Genomic DNA, 21372 nt, shown 5'->3' on the forward strand with positions numbered 1-21372 from the left:
CTCCCAGCGAAGCTTTAGACAGATTGGGAACGCTCCCCCTCCCCATCCCCGCCCCGATATCGGAGACGGTTTTCGCGGCGGTCCTTGCCGGGGACTCATTACGGTTCGTTCCCACGTGGATTATGGGATTAGACGGACGGAATGCGACGAAGTTCAGAGCAGGGAGAGCGCGGCGAGTGAGTGAAGTCCGAACCAGGACCTGCGGTAAAAATGAGTGCTTGAACCTGCCATTGAACATTCATCTGAACACAAGAAATAATATTATTTTCATTTTGATGCATCCTCTCAATCCAGCTGTTTACGAGCAGACACAAACAGAAAGTAAATGCTTTTAAAATTATCGCTCACCGTAAGGAAGAAAAAGAAACATAGAGGTAAAAACAGAAGCATCACCGGCAGGGATGGAGAGCTCTCGACGTATTTGACCTTTGACCCGTGTAGCCTCTATTCAATGCGAACACACGAGTGAACATTCTTGGAAAAAAAAAAATAACAATCACACATTCTCAATTGATGAAGATAAACTCTTGCTTTAATGCACTTTTTTTTTTTGTCTCAACGGAGTATGTGTGCATTCGTCGGGGGGTTAAACAGACAGCGCCCCCCTCCTCGCTTTCCCGCTGCTCATGCACGAGCCCGGACAGCCTGTGTTTATTTCTGGCAGGCCGGGTAAAGTCCGCGGGTCGCCGGCATGGGTTCTCCAGATGACTGGGATGCCTCGCATGCCGATGAGCCGGGCGTTTTTATCAGCGGGCCGGACAGGGAGAAAGGCAGGGAGCATCTTGTCTAGAAATAAAGTCCCAGGACGGGACGGTTCTGGCCCCGGCTGCTCGGCCCGCCTCCCCTGTGTGTGTGTGTGTGTGTGTATGTGTGTGTGTGTGTGTGTGTGTGTGGGGTCAGTGTGGCCCCTGTCGGGTGGGGCTGAGGGGATGCGGCGCTTGAACTCCGCGCTGGCATTCCGGAGAGGTATCCGATTACACCTGGAGCGTCCGGGCGCAGCCGGGTTCAAAGAGTCCAGTTTCCAGTGACGGGACTTAACGAAGCAAATGGGTTCGTTAACTCACAGAAGCGGATGATTGGCTTTCGTCGGCGCTAAACCCGGGCGCCGGCGGAGGCGAAGCGTATCCTCTGGGAGTAGAGCAGGTCGGCCACGTACAGCGCGAAGTTGAGGAAGGAGAAGACCGCCACCACCACTTTGCTGTCCCAGGAACACTTCCCGTACTGGCACGACGACGGCCGCCACGGGGAGCCGTATTTGTCGTCGAAGGAGAACACGGACCAAACCACCGACGCGCTCAGGTAGAGCAGCACCTCCAGCAGGGTGCACACCACCACGCAGCGTTCGAAGGGCAGGCAGCAAACGGCCTTGCTCCGCCTGCAGACGGTCATGATGACCACCATGGCGGTCAGGGCGAAGCAGAAGGCGTAGATGGCGACGCAGACGACGGTGGCGGCGTAGCGGTGATACTCGCTCCCGTTGGCCAGAGCGCCGAAGATGACGCAGGCTACGAAGCCCTGGACGACTTTCAGGAGACCGGAGACGGTGGCCATGTAGCCGGTTACCGCCTGGCCCGGCCGGGCTCGACACAGCGCCACCTCGGCGGCGTAAGCCACCGCGCCCAAGACGGAGGAGACGGTGACCGCGATTCGGAAGTTCCAGACGTCGCAGCCGGCGTAGGGGCACTCGGATCGGACGAAGAACAGCGGGTAGACCACGGAGGCGGTCACGTACCTGCAGATGAAGAAGCACACATCTGGAGTCACACAGTTCGGGAATTGCATCAGATTGCATCTAATTTTGTGGTCATCCGGTCCACTAGGTGGCGCTGTCGCTGAAAAACAATACACCTGTTTGTCAAGAAATGCTAGCGACCTTTGCCTCTTCCAGTGCGACTCACATGAGCGTGGCGACGGCGGCGAACGTGACGGTCAGGTTGTCCCAGGAGACGGGCAGGCAGCTGTGGAGACGAGTGGCGTCCAGGAAGAAGACCAAAACCGTCATGGCGAAGCAGAAGCACCACACCGCCATGCAGAACACCCCGTGCGTCCCGCTGTAGCCCGCGCTGTGGGTTACCATGGCGATTACGGCCGAGCCCAGAGCCAGCTGGCAGAGGCGAGCGGCGCCCAGGGGAGAGAACAGCGCCCTCCTGTTGAGGTACGCGCCGCCTGGGGAATCCATGGCTGCTGGTTGAAAATAATCCCAAGGTCCTCAAGGGTCAGAGGGTTTCAGTGACTTTCCAGGGAAGATTGAAAGACACGTCAGGATGCTCTCTAGCTGGAGTGCGTTGGATCAGTGGGGGGGGGGCATGGCTGCTCCCTCGGCCTTCTCGTCCTCCCCTTCGACCGAATACAGGAAGTGGTGGGAACCGTCACGCAAAGGGTCGATCAAAATGTCAGCGGCACATCGTGGGCGGGGGCGCTCCGATCCTCCAAGCAGCTGACCCGGCCTGAAATCCCCCCCTCCGAGGCAGCCGTCGGCAGGCTCCGCTCTCCGACCAGCCTCGTCGATGCTTTAAAAAGTGCAGGATGTGGGGTGCTTCTTGGAGGCGGCGAAGGTAAGAGCCGTTCCGGGGTCCTTCGGGCTGAGACCCCCTCTTCGGATCCACCGCCCGGTTATATCGGGCGTGTGCCGGTCGCCGAACAGCGCCCGCACCCCCCGCCGTCCTCAAATGACAACTCTCGTCTTCCAAAACCTTCCCCTCTGCCTGAAGCTCGCGCTTCCCCCTTCGCTGCCGCCTCCCCCTCCGCCGGGGGGGGACGAGCCGCCGCTCAGTCAGACCAGAATGGGAGTTATTTAGGGTTGGGCCGTGGCCTGGGAACAGTCTGGACATGTGTTGGGGATCGCAGACACACTCGAATGAGCACACCGACCCCCTCCCCGATATAAAAAAATGTCAACAAAGTCAACAGCCAGTGATCAATAAACGATAAATAATATCCATATTATCAACCTGCTACATGAACATAAGTAGCGGGCATGGGAACGACGGGATGAGACTCAAGGTCAAGGTTCCACCGCCGGAAAGGCAACATGCCGGACATCTGTAATAAAACAATGCTTTCGTAACCGTGACGACCCTACTGACGGCTGGATCTTCTTGTAGAATCGGCTTCCAATTGGTACGGCCCGCTGCTGGGTTGGCATCATGGTACTCCACAGATCCGAATCCTAAATTTTTTGGTGGTAAATCCCAAATGGGCTGTACCATCTGGGATCAGCATCTGCGGACCAGGGGTTGGTTTGGTCCATCATTCAGGACGTCCACCACGATTGAACTTCCGGCTTCAGATCAATGAGGGGATCAATGAAGGGAAATAAAGGAAAATTTCAAGGTATAAAGTGTCTTTTTTTTCCTTGGATGCGTGTTTTTTCGAGGGTTTAATCTACTGATGACGGCAGTTTGACGGCTTCAGGCTTAGCTCAGGTCTCTGTCTCCATCTGCAGGTACAAGCTGCTGGCGGACGCAGCGTCTGAGCTTTCAATCATACAATCAAAGGAGACATTTAGTAAGATGCAAGTAAGATGTAAGTTTAGATTTTCTCAATGCCAGATTGGACTGTTTCTGTAAGTCAACTCAACTGTCAATACTGCCATACGCTCACACATACAGAGCACTGACATCGCGCTTCTCTAAGACCCAAGGTGCAAAAGTACACAAAATTATAATTTGTCACAGAGAACGATGAACAACAATGAGTCGCTGTACAGTCACAAACAAAAGATGATCATTTCGATCGAACTCAGTTTCTCTTTTCTTCTCTGTAACTTGAACTTTATCCTCTGAGAGGGTGCCTGTTATTACCAAAGTGGCCACTAGGGGGCGCTGCAGCGAAGCAGCTGAGAAGACCCAACGCTTCTCAGAGGCTGAATTTCAACAGGACTGATTGGTCATTTCTTTAGTGACACAGACACACACACACACACATACACACACACACACACTCACTCACACACACACACTCACACAAACAGCTTCCTTCTGTGTTCAGACGTTTTCAAGTTGCTCCTGCAGTTGAGGCACCAAGGAGGGGGTCAGCAGTGTGTGTGTGTGCGTGTGTGATGGAGGAGCTACACGTGCCATGTGTGTATGACGATGACATCATGTGGAAACACGGCCGCCTGGTGATATTTTCCGGGAGGAAAAGGAGGTAGATTTCTGCGACAGACATCGGCGGTATTTTTACTGACCAGCGTCCACCTTGTTATGGATGTGTGTTGTTTGCAAATAGTGCAAATAGTGTTGTTTGTGTGTGTGTTAGGGCTATGTAAATATCCAATAAGCTTGAGAGTTCATCAACTTTTACTGTATTCTGTGAAACAAACAAACCCCTTTAGAGGTGATAAAATACCTGAAGTGACATCCATTGACCCTCTGAGCCGATCGGATCAAGGGATTCAGGTTGGGCTTGAAAACACTCGGGAAATGGCGAGACGGCTGCTTGCTCCGCTTTCAAGAGATGTTCTGGTATTAGACACAAAAAAGTGGTGTGTTTCTGTCTGGATTAAAACATAAAAACCAAACAAGGAGATTTTTAGAATAACAGTCTTTATTCATTTTGCACTGATTTTTTTTTGTTTTTGTTTTTTTTGAAGCGGCACTAAATGAAATCTCCAGCCGTCGCTGCTCCGACGGGTCAACCGGGATGCAAACCACTACATCGTCGTTTCGCGACGCTCGATGCGTTCAAAAAGTCGAAAGTTCCTCGCGCTGCGCTGGAGGTCCGAGCGGGGAAGGGGCTCGTCGGGACGTCCCACGGCAGCACGCTTATTTTTTTCCTGCATGGAAGAAGGGGAAGGAAGTATCAGCTGTCATTTACAAAAATATAAATAGACAAATACATGAAAACAACATGAAATTTGAAAACAGCAGTGGAGTTGCCCCCCGGCGGTTCGATAGAAAATACAAAATAAACCAGCGGACGTCTTTTGTACTTGTTGTGGATTGAAGGGTTTGTGACCAGGTGGTCACCAGCTGGTCACTAACTCTGTGTGTGTATGTGTGTGTGTGTGTGTTTGCTGAAGCAGCTGGCGCATAGAGGGGCTTTTTCGGGAGGGCTGTTCGGTAAAGACCGGGTCGGGAGGGTGGGGGTTCTGCTCTGCTACGGCAGAATTAGAAATTGCCAGTGTTCCCCTCGCAGGAAATCCAAGGTCACAACAACAAAATCATGAATGCAAGCGTTTTCCAAATCCAAAAGTATATCACTTATGGGACTCCATGAATGTTTCTGTTACCAGATTATTAATCATTTCCATCACTGACACTGTCTTCAGAATAACGCTAAACTACATTCTATCAAGTTGTTGTTATGCGTGAATGTAGATCCAAAAACCCCGGATCGGACGCGCCGGAATGGGGAAACACCGATCAGCTGACTCGGACCCTCATGATGTCATCCTCTCGGGGGGGTCCGCTGAAATTATGTCCCACGTACGACGGTCCTCGGCGGGAGAACCTGGGAAATGGAGTGTTTCCAAACAGCTGGTTCTGTTTAATCGTTCAGGCCGGGCCTCATCTCCCCCGTCTCCCGGGGCGACACACGCACACGAATCGTCTCGCGCTCATCTTGTTTCCATAAACCGCCGGGAGCCGAATGCCTGTAGTGGAAAATTGAGTCTGACCGAGCGCCCGGCCCCACTGCCGCTTCCGAGAGCGCCCTCCCAGACGCGGGCGAGGCGGACAATAAATGACCTGAGACTGGTGTGTGTGTGTGTGTGTGTGTGTGTGTGTGTGTGGGTAAAACCCTGCACCGCCAGTGAATATTTGAAATGTCAATCTTCTCAGGATTTGAAGAGAGTTTTACAAAGAGCCCCGCGGGCGGGACTGGACTGGAAACACTGACACTGGATAGGCATTGAAAATCAGTTTAAAAAAAGAAGCACTAAATCATCCGCAAGGTCTGTTTTCCAAAACACCCCGTGGTGTGTGTGTGTGTGTGTGTGTGTATGTGTGAGTGTGTGTGAATCATATCAACTCTGCATCAACATAATGCCGATCATCTGGAAGCAAGAAGGAGCAACGAGGTTTAGTTCGGGATTCTGAACCGTTGTTTGCGTCAGCGGAAGACCGGAGGGCGGAAGGACGCGTGAACACGCCGCGCAGGACAGGTCACGGGGTGCTGAAGTGCATATGTGTGTGTGTGTGTGTGTGTGCGTGCATCGGGCTGCACACATGGACCCCATCATTCCTGATTAAGCCTCCCACCCCTCGGTCCTTTTCCTTTCAACTTTCCTCATGAAAGAGAAACTAGCCACAACTTTCTTAAAAGACGCAAGAGCGCGCACACACACACACACACACACACGGGCACCCAAAAATACAAACAAGGCAGGGAGAGAGAAAAGAGAGTGACTTTCCCAACAAAAACATCAACATGGTGACCGACAGAAACGCCACATTGACACAATGGTGGGGTGGCGCAGGACCGGGCGCCGCGTGATGTGGCCGCAGCAGCAGGCCCTTCTCTGCGGGCGCCACTCGTTTGTAGTGGTCTCCTTGCGCCGGAGGGGCCGACCGCCGCCGGCATGACGGTTCGCCCCGACACGCATCCTCGTTTTCTCAGTCACGAGGCCTCGGGCTGCAGCCGCGGGGAATTTGAGCGTGGAGCGCGGGTGGCCTCGGGCCCTCAGAACCGGCTGAAAACAGGAAGTGGTATTGACCAATCGCGTGTCCGTATTGAACTTCTCGTTTGTTGAAAAAGCGTGCACGTTTTTTCGGTTGTGATGTCATAGCCCCGAGCAAAAGGCAAAGGAAATACAGGATTCGGCTGTTCTGCCAGCTTTTTGGTCCCGTTGTCATGCCAACAACTATGTACTTTTTCTGATCCCGACCTTCTCTGTGCATAAAAGGGTCAAGGTCACAGAGACCTCGCTTCCAACATGACCACTCTGTGACATGACAAGAGAGGTGACCTGTACTTGCCTTTAAGGTCAAAGGTCACGATTGCCATGCCCTCGGCAGAACAGGGTTCTTTTCGCAATTGCACAAAAAAAAAATCATACACCGAATCACGACAAAATCTGTCTGATTTAAAAACAATTAGGTCGAAGGTCAAAGGTCTCCTCACTTACACTTGCAATGAACCTGCTGGCCTTTTTTGGACTTGCGACTTAAAGATGGAGAACCTGGAGAGAACCCTGTGGAATCCCAGACTCCTCCAGTGACTCGCACTGACCCAAACCGTGAGATCACAATATTTCCGGCGAGCTTCGCGGCCCCATCGCGTTCCCTGGTGCTTGGTGTTCCTTCACAAGCCGAGCAACCCAGAGAGGCCCCAGAGAGGCCCCAGAGAGGCCCCAGAGAGGCCCCTCCGCCCGCAGAGGTCGGTTGATTTATCTCCGATCACCTCACCTGGAAGCTTGAGCCACTTGGGCACCTTTCCCGGGTCGGGCCTGTTGGGTTTCCCGGCCTGCACGGCCGCGGACGGGCCTCGCTCTTCCCGTGACGATCCGCCGTCGGCTCCCGGCTCCGGAGGAGGAGGCGGCGTCTGCGGCGGCGGCTCCTGGGTGGCGGCGGGGCCAGAGGGGGGTCTCTGAGGCTGGAGAATGTGGCTGCAGACACAAGGGACGGGGGAATAAAAGGTCAAAAGGAGCGGCTCTTTATTTTTCTGTTTCTTGTTTTGTTTTGAAAGGAATTCATGTGTGTATTCTGAGCAGCAGATTTGTGTGTGTGTGTGTGTGTGCGTGCATGGAGGAAATGAGGGCACATGGGGGCACCTGCTATTTAGGCAAAACCTCAAAGGGATTCCAAAGATGACAGCCTTGTGACAGGAAAATGGGCCCGTTGCCGCGGGACACAAATGCAAATACCCACCCATACTCACGCATGACCAAGCCCACGCTTGAAATCTCACACACACGCGTGCACGCATACCTGGCAATGGACTGGTTGGCTTGCACAGCCGACACGGATGATCCCAGGAGTTCCCTCTTCAGGTAACACTCTGAGGAAAGAGGTGTTACGTAACGTTCTAGTATGTGATCCCTATCAGCGCGTGAGAAGAGATTATGAGAACATAAATTAAAATACAAACCTGTATTTGCGTCGGAGCCGAAGTAAACCAGCGCACCGGGAAACAGGTTAGCCTGGGGGAGGGGAGAAGGGGACACAGACGGGTCAAAAACACTCCTAGCGGGAGGGGGGAGTCTATTTCTGCATGACATTTAAAAAAAAAAAAAAAAGAGAGAATCCAAGACAAAACCGCAACTCCTGCGGCACGCGAACCCGCCGCCGCCGCCGCCGCCACATCCAAGTCCGAGTCAAGTTGACTTCTGCAGCACGGTTAGCTTTGAAGGAGACCGCAAATTGAGCATCAATCTCATGGTTGGTGGAAACACTTTCGCCCCCGCAGCGGAGCGGAGCCCCCACCACGGCCAGGAGTCTTAATGGGTATAATGGACCGGTGGCAGGCAGATATTATCCACCGTGCAATTATGAGGCGGAGGCACAGACAGGTGGGGGGTGCGGGGGGAGTCTGAGGCTCCCGATAGGACGGAGATGGTGTGTGTGTGTGTGTGTGTCCCATGGACACCGTGGGCCAAAACAACTTTACAATCAAATAGTCTTTTCCGCAAACACACAGCTTTGCAGCACATCAGAGATCAGGTGTACTGGGTGCAGATGATTGACAGGTGAGAGTCTGCATGTGTGTGTGTGTGTGTGTGTGTTTACGTTTACATGTGGGGGTGCTCCTCATTTGCTCCATCAAAATACCATCAGAGATGCCTGTACTTCTTATGTATTCAACTGTACTTTGTACTTCAACTCCACTTCCCCAGGGAGGGAAAATACTTTTTCATCCTTATTTATTTGGAAGCTTTTGATGACGATGTGACATAAAATATTTGACTACTCCGATATTCCAACTGTGACTCTTTCAACTCACTTTGTATGAGAGACATAAGGTAATAAGGTAGTTTATATAAACATATATACTGCTCGAAAAAATAAAGGGAACACTTGAACAACACAATGTAACTCCAAGTCAATCACACTTGTGTGAAATCATAGTGTCCACTCAGGAAGCAACACACATTCATTTTGACTTGTTTTAAGGACATTACATTAAAGTGGACCCCTAACGGGAAAAGCCGAAAGAAGAAGAAGAAGAAGACATTAAAGTTGGATCAGCCTGGAGTTTGTTTTTACACTTTAATTTTGAGTGTGACTCCTAATCCAGACCTCCATGGGTTGATACAATTGATTTCCATTGATCATTTTTGTGTGATTTTGTTGTCAGCACATTCAACTGTGTAAAGAGCAAAGTATTTCATAAGAATATTTCATTCATTTAGATCTAGGATGTGTTTTTTAAGTGTTCCCTTTATTTTTTTGAGCAGTGTATATTAAACAGCAGAGCTGATCTACCAAAAGTATCTCTAATAAGATACACCATTAAACGTTTTTAATGAAAACACACTATTAGTGCGAATACTCCTACCCCTCGCTCGTACTCGAGTTGCAGTATTTGTACTTCTGCGTGCATCGGCGGATTCAAAACCACCGGTTTGGGGCCGCGAACGATGCCGGCATGTCTTCACTTGTGCGATCGACCGCGTCTGAGCTCTTATCCCGCGTCCGTGGAAAGAGATCTGACAGTCGCAAAAAGTGTAGCAGGGCGAGGCCTCGCGGTCCGACCCCCCACCCTCCCTTGCAGCCGCATGGGACACACACACACACACACACCGTCCAAATGGCTCTTATTTCTAATCTACGTGTAGAGAATAGTGTTACTGTGGTAACAATGGGCATTCCTGCCATGTTGGCGGATGCCGCCGACTACTCGTGTCGCGTGTGTGTGTGTGTGTGTGTGTGTGTGTGTGTGTGTGTGTGTGTGTGTGTGTGTGTGTGTGGCGGCACGGTTCTCGTGACAGCGCTATCTGCTTGCACTTAAGAAAAATAAAAACAAAGCCCCTCCGCCCGACGACAATAATTTGATTGAAGGATTATTTTGACTTTTGGTTAGGCAAAGATTGGGATCAGGTATCTCTTAAGGACATGAGTGCACTGTCCTCTGAAGTGATGGATGTGTGTGTGTGTGTGTGTGTGTGTGTGTGTGTGTGTGTGTGACAGAGAGACAGAGAGAGATAATGTGCAAAAAAAGCAGAGGGGGAACGGAGACGGAGGCAGAACGGACTCTGATAGAAGACAGAGGGAGAGACGGATGAGGGAGGGAACGCCTGGTATCAAAGGGCTGCTGGGTTGGGAAACATTCCTTTCCTGACATGACACAAAGTGATTAAAGTGTGTGTGCATGTGTGTGTGTGTGTGAGAGAGAAAAAGAAGGTGAGTGAAACAGAGACCGAGAAAGAGTACAAATGAATGTATACTCAATGACTTTGTGACCTGACATGATTAAAGCTCTGGTGCATGTGTGTGTGTGTGTGTGTGTGTGTGCGTGTGTGTCAGAATGTAAACGTATAGTCGGGGAAACTGAGTGTGTTTGCGTGTCGGTGCGTAGGAGAGGGCGCATGTGTGACACGACACCCGGCGGGGATTAAAAAAGATTTTGTTTTTGTGCGGTTTAACGCTTTTAAGTCTCTAATGGGCAGAGACGCATGGGGTGGGGGCTCGGAGGGCAGGGAGGCACAGGAGAGGGTCCTCCGGGTGTGTGTGTGTGTGTGTGTGTGTGTGTGTGTGTGTGTGTGTGTTGAGCTGGACTCTAGTGCATTTGGGAGTAAAGTAAAAACATGGAGAAATAAATGCATTGAACAATGTATTGAATGCACACACACACACACGCACCCACAAACACACACATACACACACACACACACACACTTCACGCATGCACTCCAAGGTGCACCTTTGGGGATTATCTTGGTACCAGCCCCTCCAAGGACCCGAGTCTTATCCATCTTCAAAGCGTTGTGCCACTTCAAACACATCTCGTCTTCTTCGTCCTCATCCGTCGGAGCCGCTCGGACCCTTCAGCCCGAGCGGCTCCGACGGACAGAAGCCTCTCTCCGCTCCCGGTCGGACTCGCCGCGGAGACGGCGGCTCGCCGCGGGGGCGGCGGCCGGCACGCGATGGTCGGCAATCCCCGCTCGTGAGGACAATTGGCCTTTCTTATTGTTTTACGACGCTGTGTGCGAAAGCTGCTCCGGGAGTCGGAGGCAACAAAGCACGGCGGCTGCCCAGCTCTCTGCGTGAGTGTGTGTGTGTGTGAGTGTGTGTGTGTGTGTGTCGAGATCAAAGCGAGGCCTGTATTAACCCCATGTGCCAGTCTGGGAAAAATCAAGCCCAGCTGGGGTCAAGGACAGTGGAGTTGGGGAGGCGCAAGTGTGAGAGCTTGTAGGAACGGGAGAAGGGGAATGTGGTGGAGCTTTGAAGAGGAGCGAGGAACCAGCCAATAAGTTTCACAGTGTGTGTGTGTGTGTGTTCATGAGCTCCACCGGTTTCAATAAACAAGGAGCTCCTTTTTTTTGTTTATATTTGGGGGCAAACCCCTCCCTCACCCGTGCTAACGGCTCTCTTACCTGAAAGAGTGTGACTGCAGGGTCGTGCAGGATGGTTTTCGGGGGCGTGATGACTGGAAGGAAGGAGGACAGGACATTCTTACCCGAATGAAATCTGCCCTCGGCGACGACTAACGCTGTCACAAGTTTTATATTCGTTTGTATAAATCCTCGTTCCGTCCGCTCTGATTGGCCGCGAAAATCAAGTGTTGTTTTCCGGATCTAGGAGTGTTCTTTTTTTTTTTTTTTTCAAGGATCTACAAGGGTCAGCGTTGCTATCATGATGCCAATTGTGTCTGAATTGCTTGGAAGCAAAAGCGGGCTGGCGGCCTTGACCCGGGGTCGCCAGTGATGGTTAAGGTATCCTCTGACTGAGTTTTTTCTTTTTTGTCAAGCCTTTTATTTTCCGTTGTTGCTGAAAACCTTGGCGGAACTCATTCATTCAGCGTCTAATCACGCCTTGCACTGAAGACCGGAGCCAGTTCCGGCTGTTACTGCGGTGAGAGGACCTGAACGGGTCACCTGTCAATCACAGGGCCACATTCGCAGCCATCCAACCTACCGTCCCAAACATTCACTCCCTAGTTCACAACTATGGAAAATTTAGTCTTCAACTGACTGTTTTCGGACTGTGGAAGAAGCCGGAGACCCTTGGGAGAACCCAGGCAGGAGAACCCGGTCGGGGTTGGAAACTGAACACTTACACAGGTAGAAATGGAGCTGAGGTTCCTCCAAGTGGCTCCTCACAAAATGCCTCAAAGCACCGACTGCGTGCAGAAACACATGACATGAGAACGGCGTTAATGTCGGCCCCGGCGTGGAGAACAGCTCAGTGTCCCGATGGAATTCCCCCTCCCCGCCCCTAGATTTGTTGTTCTGCTGGCTGTCGTGGAACCGTCGAGGCTGAGGTGAATTTAATCCCTGGAATTAGAGACCCGTCTCATTCCATTGTTTCCCTCTGGTGTGGCTTCGGTCATTAAAATGTGGTGAGGGAGCCGCGAGTGGCGTTTAGCATTGCAGCCATACCTGTGGCTTGCAGGGCTGAAATGAACACGCTCCCCTCGCAAACACACGCACCTGTCTCCAGCGGCCTGAAGAAGCCCTGTAGAACGTGCCTGTCTGGAAACTGGACCCTCAGGACCACCTGGGGGTGCGGAGCAGAATGTGACTCGGTTGGCCGCCGCCCCGGCTGATCGGGACTACGACTGCCGGGCCTCACCTTGGGATATTTGTCCATCTTCTCCTTCATTTGCATCTCTTTCAGAGCCTTAGTCATGAGCGGGGCCTCCTCCAGTAGCTTCCTGCAGGAGGTGGGGGAAGGGGCATGTAATAAAAATAATGTAAAATCAATGATGAGAGGCCTTGTGTGTGTGTGTGTGTGTGTTTGTGGCCACACGTCTGCGTGTCAGTGGCAGAGAGAAATTACTGTGGTCTGCTTAATTTGACCCCCCTTCCCTCTGCAACCCTCACATAATTGCAGTCATTGACAAGGTCGTAGTGATGCCACGAGGCAGCCGGTCAAAGTCGGTGCAGACGCAGATTAAAAAGGTGTTTGGTCGGCTGCGAGTCTACGTCTACACAATGAGAGCCTTACTAATTGCAGCCTGTGCGCAGGTATCTGGAGATTTTAAGTGTGTGTGGTGCCGTAAGAACAAGGAGATGTTTGCAAATACACACGCGCGCGCACATGTTAGCGCGCATCCCAGCAGCTGCAGTCTGCCGCCGCCACATCCAGAGAGTGCAGAGTAAACACGCCCGCATCTGTTTCGAAGAAGCGCTCAGAAATAAATAAAAACTTCAAAAACACACACACACAGTAAGGTCCAGCATCTCTCTCTCTCTCACACACACACACACACACACACACCACACCCCTCCACGCTTATGGCTTCTCATCACCGCCGTGGTATTCGGCAATTAAGTCCTGCTCTTCAAAACAGCACCACTGAGGCGAACGCCGGGCGGACTAATTATCCGTAACAAAATGCAGGAGCACATCTGATCCTGTGCAGTTTCCGTGGCAACCAGGTATTTATTGAACATCCCGGGAATTTTCGACGCGCGCCTCACCCACCTCTCGCTCTTGAGCTGGGCGAAGCGCTTGCGCACGTCGTCGACGGTGACCTCGAAGAACTCGTCGGGGAGGTCGCCCTGGTCGTCGGCGCGCTGCGACACCGACTCCAGGTGGTAGACGAGGGGCTCCCGCGCCAAGGGCTGCAACGGGAGGGGGGGCGGAGGGGCATGAAGGGGGACCGCCGGGTCAAAATGGGGCGGCGGCGGGGCAAAAGGGCAAAGTCTTTACCTCCAAGAACTCTTCTCGGTCCTGGCCTGCTTCCTCGGTGGCGAAAGAGGGCCGGTTCTGCAAGAGCAACGGGGTTTTAGACTCGTGGAGGAGAAAAAATATGTTTCGAGGGAAATAAGAAATTCCTCTGTGGTTTTAAGGGATTCTTTCTTGGAAATGAAACTCACCTGCGAATGTTAATGGGGCCCGATTAGAACTTTGATGAGAAATTTGAAAAGAAATCCCGCTGTGAGCCTCACCTTGCCGGCGATGCTGGATTTGGCTTTCTTCGCTTTGGGCGACTCCTCTGCGGAGGTCAGGGCTGACAGGGAGGGCGATGAGGAAGACGAGGGCAGCGCTCGCCCGGCCAGCCCCCCGAGGCGCTGGCCACCTCCGGAGAAAGGGATGAACGGCTCCGGGGGAGCGGAGGGAGAAGACGACGAAGGGCGGGAGTTCAGTCCGGACGGCCCCGCTTCCTCGGCGTCCTCCTCTGGCGTCGCCCTGCCGACCGACCCGCTTCCTGCCCGGGGTTTCACAGCCTCTTCCTGCGGAACAGGAAGCGCGTCTGCGGTGGAGGGAGGGGTCGGGGTCGGCGCCGGCGGGGACTCCTCCGGGCGCACGGGGCTGGACTCCGCCGCCGAGCCCTCCGGCTCCGGCCGGGCCAGGGCCTGCCGAGACGATGGGCTGGGTGGGGTTTCCATGGCGACAGGCGGAATTTGCAGCATCTCTTGTGACTTCCCGCAACTATCCTCTGCTGCTTCCCGGTTCCTTTTCAGTAAAAACCTGATAGTGATGGGAATTTTTTTTTTTTTTTTCCACATTATGGGAAGGGCTTAAAATATATTTGTGGGTATTAACACATAACAAACGCCATGAAAACTGAAGTCTACCTGACTATGGCACTTCCTCCTGTGAGACCTAAGGACTTGAGAGTGGCCTTTTTGAGGGCCTCTTCACCACTCACCTGCAATAAAACACACACACACGCACACACAGCTGTGTTACAATAAAACTCACTTTCATCTCCCGGGAGAAAGGGCTGAAGGAGCGTTGTGTACCTCATCTCTCATATAAACACACACGGGAGTGGATCCTGTCTCTGACAACTCTGACACACTGCAGAAAGAGAGCGAAAAAAGGGGTTGGGGGGAAGTAGGGTGGGGTTAAACGGCGGGATTAAAATGGCGGCGGTTGTTATTTACTTTAACGGTGGCAGCGGTGGTCACCCCGTGCCCGGGGGTAATCAGCCCTGCGATTGTTTTCTTTTTGCTATGTTTGTTTTTACAATAAAACCTCGTGCCGTGAGATGTGCTCTCTGCATGCGTAACCCTGTGTTGAAACCCGCTGAACCATAAATGTTTTACTATTGTCCATCTCGCTCCCGGAGAGGCAGGGCTCCCCGTTGCGTCGCCCCCCCGATGATGCTCCGCCGCCCAGCGCAGGGCTGATGTTGGTCTCGGGGAAGCGCAACTTCCCCTGGGGGAGGGTCAGGGTATGAGGTGATGTAATTTAATAGAGATGAGATGAGGGCTGGATGGATGCACGAGCACCTGGGACCGCACAGCTGCAACTACTGAGTAACAGCTGCATATGTGTGTGTGTGTGTGTGCGTGTGTGTGTGTGTGTGTGTGTGTGCACGTTGGGGCGATGTGTGGGAAAGTTCAACCTTCAGATCTTGTTTAACACGGTTTTCATTCCTGCACTATGACTGTCACTTTCTCTAAAGTGTTGTTCAAAGAACTGGGCTTAGATTTCAAACGATGCGTTCAAGAGACCGTGACTTTTAATTGACTGAAAAATACGCCGCGGAGATTGTCTTCGCCTCCCGCAGCTGCCGTGCATGAGCTACGCTCGTCCTCACACACACGCACACACACACACACACACCTGATTTGAGGGAAATGGCAGAGCACTTCCCAAAGGCTCTTGCTGCATGGAAAGGAGCCCTGGAGTCGAGAGCCGTCCTCCGTCTGCAGCGCAATTCTCACCTTGGGGGAAACACACAGAAACACGTGACCTTTGACACGTCACACACAGAATATAAATCGAGCCCGTTACACTTAATAGTTTTTTCACTCACATCTTTTTATTTTAACTTTCTCTCTGAACACAGTCGAGGTTGTTTCTTTCAGTTTTATTTTATGTGTGACGAAACGCAGAGATACGCCCGCTGCAACAAGAATACGTGTTGATAATCCCGACCAATGCAAACACACATCCAACACGCTGATGATGAGCAAAAGCTAACCGTGTGTGTGTGTGTGTGTGTGGGTGTGTGTGTTGTTCCTTCATTCCCCCAACCATGCTTGTGTTTACTCAACCGCAGGGCTGTCTGACAGACAAGGCACGCTGTGTGTCGGCACACCGGGAGAGATGAAAGGAGTGGTGGGCCGCCGACCGCCAAACGCTCACACACACACACACACGCGCACACACGCACACATTGGAGGAGATGGTGCACGAACGTGTGGCAGAGGGGGGAAAAAAACAACAAAAAAAACCTGTCCTGTTAATCGATGGGGAACGATTCATCGAGCGAACAACAAGCGCAGATCAAACCCAGACGGGATTTTATAGCTCAGGTTGTGCGCAGATGATGTCACGGGAAGCCGAAGCTCAGTGCCGTGTTTTATTTTGATCGGCGATCAGATCAAAGTGGCCTCTGCGGCGCAGATGGAACTCCTTCTTCTGCAGGTAGTGACAGCGAACTGAACTCTCCGAGGCCTCGGGATGGAACGTCTCCGGGGATGTTGAACGAATCGCTCGACGAGACCTTTGTTTCCGGCTTGTTTGTTTTTCGGTGCAAACTCCAGAAAACTCCATTGAAATGAAATCTTGGACGGGCCTGTCCTTCTATAAAATTCTAAAACAGCTGTTTATATGGTAAATACAAGTGATAATCCGGTAATATTTCCCATTACAATGCAGCAATATTGTCCTCAAAAGTGCAGTGTTTACTTTTCTTCAGCTTCTTCCGGACAGCTGGTGATGCACGCGGTGCAATGACTGTGGGAGGCGCGGGGTCATTGCCAGTCGGCGTGGGGAGCGCCAACCTCCGCCGAAGAAGTCTGTCTCCTTCTTTATTGAAGGCATGGTTGCAGTCAAACATGAGGTCATCGCTCGGCGGCGATTTTCAAACAGCGCATTACGTTTATCCCGTAAAAGGGCCAAAAGCCTGGCGTTTCTTTCGGGAATTAAAGGAAAGCTGCTGGCAGGCGGTGTTTACAGGCGCAATCCAGGGGTCGCCAACTGAGGTCAAATATAACCTTTTGAGACAAATATTCTGTTTACAGGTTCGAAGAATGTCCATCCAGTTGAATGACTTCGGACAAAGACGCGCTTCGGAATACTCAAATACAAATTCCTATACGACAAATTCATTAACTTTGCCTGTGCACACAAATTTGTGTCTCGCAGGCGGAGGAGTCATTACCAATAGAGGCAAGAGGTGTGGACGGGTCACCTGTCAATCACAGGACCGCACATAGAGACATCCAACCATTCACACTTACAGACAGTTCAGAATACAGTGAACATGCTGTTTTTGGACTGTGGAGGAGCGTTGAAAGAACCCAGGCAGGAGAGCCTCTCGTGCACCGGTGACAAATCTGACACGCTAATATTTCGGCTTCTGCCTCGAACGCACCTAAGCTTTGCTGACTCACCTCGCTGTCCGGCGCGGTCCCCCTCCTCGTACTTGACACAACCTCAAGCTTGGCATTGTTCGGCAGGTTGGCGAACCTCCACTGCAGCGTGAGGTCCAGAACGTTCCTCTGAAACCTGTGGGGAAGAGGCAAGCGGGACGAAGGGTGAGCAGAGTGCGACCCTTCCCGTCTGAACAACCCCCTGAGGGTAAAACGTGAACATCAGATGAAATAAATAGCTCTTGAGAATATAGAGAAACCTAAAATATAATGGAAGACCGGGGAGAAAACGCATTCTTTGCTGGTGCATGAGGACTCATCACTTTTAATCGAGTCAGTAAATAAAAGGGATATTTACTCTACTTGGTGTGATTAAGAATCAGACTCAATATAATACTATGTACCATATGTAAATATAATCAGTATATTACTATGATGAGTATTTGAATAATTTACAACTTCTGGGATCCCTCTCTCCATGTCTGATTATAAAATCCATCAGAGTGAATGACAGCCTTAAGAGCCAGCGGATTTGTATATCTAACTATGTCCATTTTCCCAATATCACAAGGTGAATATCTTGCCATGTGGGGGGTTACAGAGCTACATTTGCAATACTGAGGATTTTTTTTAAAAAGCTCTCTTACCTGGTACTTCAGGTAGGCAGATCTTGACATAAAATGTTAATTTTATTACTAATAATCTGATTATCTTTCCTGTTTTCTGATCAAAACAAGACAATAGGACGTTATAAGTCCTGAAGCCATTAACATGAAAATCTGAGCACAAAACAATTGTATTCTCTTTGACATGCTTGTGAAAATGAGAAACCCAGAAATCAAGTTTAGCAGGCCAGTTACCGGTGGTACAGCGATTAGTGCTTATGCTTCGCAGCAAGAAGGTTCCTAATTTGATTCTGACAGATTCCGCTTTTCTGTGCGACATTTCCATGTTCTTCCTCGTGTCTGCGTACGTTTCCTCCGGGTTCTTTGGTTTCCTCCCAGAGTCCAAAAGCATGCGGTGGGTTCACTGGAGACCGTCATTTGTCAAGAAGTAAGAATGAAAGAGTGAATGATTGTATAATTCTATGTGTGGCCCTGTGATCGACTGGCGACGGGTTGCGGGTGATACCCGCCTCTCGCACGACAGCTGGGATAGACTCCAGCAACCCGCAACCCTGAGAGCAGGAAATGTAGGACAGAAAATTATTGACTGAATTGATGAAGGCTAATGAGCGGCACAAAGATGATAATCCAAGCACTGTTGATGTGACACTCTTTGCTTGTCTATCACTGCAAATCAGTCCTCCTGCTGAACCACGCTGCATATTTACGTTAGCTCGATGTGGGGTTCATTTACTAGGGAAAAAAACACAAAACATGCTGATGGTAATGCTAAACGTTAATTCAGCACTGTTATCTCTCATGACTAAAACAGCCCCGTCAGTCAATCAAAGCCGCTCACTTCAAACCGTGATCTTCGGGGTTAAATCCGTGCTTTCGGCAGACGTCTTCTAGTACCTGGGGGCGCGAAAAGAAAAGAGAAAAAAATAAACAAAAAAAACATTAATCCATCTACACTCAGGCAAAGAATTAATTCTACTGATTCCGCAGAAACCGACCTGTCACTGGCTAACAACAGTTAGCCACACTAGCTACCGCGGGGGAACATTAGCTTATACCGTTCGGGGAACAAAAGCGGAAAAGGTAAACGTATCTACCAGGTCGAAAAGAAGCGACTTGTTCCCCGAACACGCCTTACCTGTAATAAAGGTGTGTTGGGAGACACTTTAATTGTCTGTCTTCTCCCGTTCGGAGCGAGAACCGTCACAGCTGTACTACTGGCCGCCATTGTTTCTCGTGACGTCACAATGTTTATTTGAAAAAACTTTATTGAGCAAAATCACAGCGACGTGAAAAAGCTCTTGTAACTTCCCCGTTACTTTGCACCTCAGGGACAAAAACTTTCCATTTCCCAACACAAATAAAAAAATTAAAAAAAACCGTTAATATAATTGCTTTCCTTAATTAGTGATGCTAAGCTTCAAATTCCCAACCCTCTGTACAAAATAAAGCCAAGTATTTACTGGAGACAAAATAGGAATTTGCCTTTTTGGTTGGATATAGCAGGGACATGACTATTTGCACAATAATGTAACTCTCTTCAGATATTGACTAAGATTTCCTGGAGTTTTGTAGCTTTCAACATTTCAATTCTGTTTTTTTTTTCCTGTAAATTTTGCAGCAACGCCCCTTGTCTCATCTCGGGTTCGATTCTGTACATCCTGCCCGCCTGTCCCACCCTAAGGTGCTACTCCAGTGTGTGATTCTTTAACCGTCTGTCTCGTAGCATCAGGTTTCTGTCTTTGCCAGTTTTAAGTCCGACTATGTCTTAATTTCTTGCTCTTTGTGTGTGTGATAAACACATGACTAAGCTAGAAACTGCTGATAAACAACCCACCGAATCGTGCAAATTAAAGTGTATATGGAACTTGTTTATTTCACTCTTAATAAACACCATCGGATTACTCGGTAGAATGTCAGCGCCTCACAGGGAGCCGTTAGTGTAAACGTCCAAAGTGAATGGCCTCACGACGCACGGAGGCCCCTCATCTGCACTTTCAGTGCGTCGCGCTTTTCGCGCTGCTTCGTCTGTTCCTTCTGAGCACCACGCACACAACAACCCGGTGGCCAAATTTAATCATAAAAATGCCAAAATAGAATGCTTTATTCTATGCCCGAAAACCGCCGCAGATACCTAGCCTATAATCTCCGCATTCTGACAACTGTTGCAACGACATTCACCGTCCGCATACAAAATTTAGATCCTGAAAACACAGTCTATTGAAATAGAATTTACTCTTTAAAAGTAATGAGGCTTTGTTTTGTGTCAACACGACGGCCTGTTTGGGTTCTGGGCACAAAAACACTTTGTTAGCAAAACAATGCGGCTTCGGTTTTAAATTATGAAACTTTGCAGCCGTGACGAGACGCCGACCCACAGCCGCTGCAAAGTCTTGCCAACTCGCCTCCCAACATGTAGTTTCTTGCTATATGTAGATGTCATTATGTTCCTGCCTTTGTTGCTGCCTCAGAATACTAATAGTTTTGGTTCATAAATGTTGACATTAAACATTTTTGTGGTTCGGAGCCACACGCCCTGTCGACGTCGCCGTTCCGGGCATGCTCGGAGCAGTCAGGTGGAGGAAGGCATCGTCCACTTTGACTTTCGTGGTCGACCCCGGGGGCGAAGGACATTAAATAGGACAAACATGATAGATGAAATCAATAGATAAGACGTTAAATAAGACAGAGGCAGTAAATACCAATAAAAAAAAAAGACATTAAATCGGATAGGAACGATAGATAAAATCAATAGATAAGCTATTAAATATGATAGAGACTATAAATAAAAATGAATAACGAAACAAATAAATAGAGACAATAGGTAAAAAAAAGATTATGAGATATGAGATTAAAAAAAAACATAAGTCTGACAGACACGATTTATTAAAAAATTGAGGACATTCATTGGGATAGAGACAATAGATAAAAAAATGATAGACTTTAAATAGGAAAGATACAACTGTTTAAAACAACAGATGAGACATTAAATAGCACAGAGATGATAGATAGAAAACAAAGACAGACGATAGATAATAACAATAGATATGACATTCAATAGAATAGAGACTACAAATAAAAATAAATATCCAAAATAAATAAATAATGCAATTAAATAGGACAGAGACGTTTGATAAAAAAATAGATGAAGACATTAAATAGGACAGAGATATTCGCTGAAAAAAAAGACATTAAATAGGATAGATAAAATAGAGAAAAAAATCGAGGAGATTAATTGAGATAGAGACAATAGATAAAAAAATAGATGAAGACATTAAATAGGAAAGATACAATAGATAAAAAGAACAGATAAGACATTAAATAGTACAGAGATGATCGATAAAAAATAAAGACATGAAATAGGACAGA

The 21372-nt window shown here is 49.8% G+C and overlaps 2 protein-coding genes and 1 long non-coding RNA gene across 3 annotated transcripts in view; all 3 read right to left on the reverse strand.

The window, feature by feature from the left end:
• Positions 1-505: 505 nt before the first annotated feature.
• On the reverse strand, positions 506-2746 carry LOC147213890 (myeloid-associated differentiation marker-like protein 2). Its single transcript, XM_086142438.1, has 2 exons — positions 1899-2746; positions 506-1732 (listed from the first exon to the last, which is right to left on the reverse strand). Exons 1-2 carry the CDS (start codon positions 2177-2179, stop codon positions 1093-1095), a joined length of 921 nt encoding a protein of 306 aa, XP_085998564.1. The 5' UTR covers positions 2180-2746; the 3' UTR covers positions 506-1092.
• Positions 2747-4530: 1784 nt separating this feature from the next.
• Positions 4531-7204, reverse strand: LOC147213891 (uncharacterized). The gene is made up of 2 exons (XR_015104426.1): positions 5382-7204; positions 4531-4777 (listed from the first exon to the last, which is right to left on the reverse strand). It is a non-coding gene; the product is annotated as an uncharacterized LOC147213891 (long non-coding RNA).
• Positions 7205-7245: 41 nt separating this feature from the next.
• Positions 7246-21372, reverse strand: part of tmc6b (transmembrane channel-like 6b) — a 34070-nt gene continuing 19943 nt past the window's right edge. The window contains exons 20-34 of the mRNA XM_086142193.1: positions 18845-18900; positions 17402-17516; positions 15624-15724; positions 14795-14852; positions 14627-14700; positions 13997-14519; positions 13758-13814; positions 13530-13669; positions 12675-12756; positions 12533-12599; positions 12160-12222; positions 11477-11529; positions 8032-8083; positions 7872-7941; positions 7246-7549 (exon numbers count right to left, since the gene is read on the reverse strand). Of these exons, the coding sequence (XP_085998319.1) occupies positions 7246-7549; positions 7872-7941; positions 8032-8083; positions 11477-11529; positions 12160-12222; positions 12533-12599; positions 12675-12756; positions 13530-13669; positions 13758-13814; positions 13997-14519; positions 14627-14700; positions 14795-14852; positions 15624-15724; positions 17402-17516; positions 18845-18900 (1815 nt within the window). The remainder of the gene's footprint in view (positions 7550-7871; positions 7942-8031; positions 8084-11476; positions 11530-12159; positions 12223-12532; positions 12600-12674; positions 12757-13529; positions 13670-13757; positions 13815-13996; positions 14520-14626; positions 14701-14794; positions 14853-15623; positions 15725-17401; positions 17517-18844; positions 18901-21372) is intronic.

This window comes from Fistularia commersonii, chromosome 35, assembly GCF_037954325.1.
Source record: "Fistularia commersonii isolate RoL2024-O1a breed Wild chromosome 35, RoL_Fcom_v1.0, whole genome shotgun sequence".
Lineage (NCBI taxonomy): Eukaryota > Metazoa > Chordata > Actinopteri > Syngnathiformes > Fistulariidae > Fistularia > Fistularia commersonii.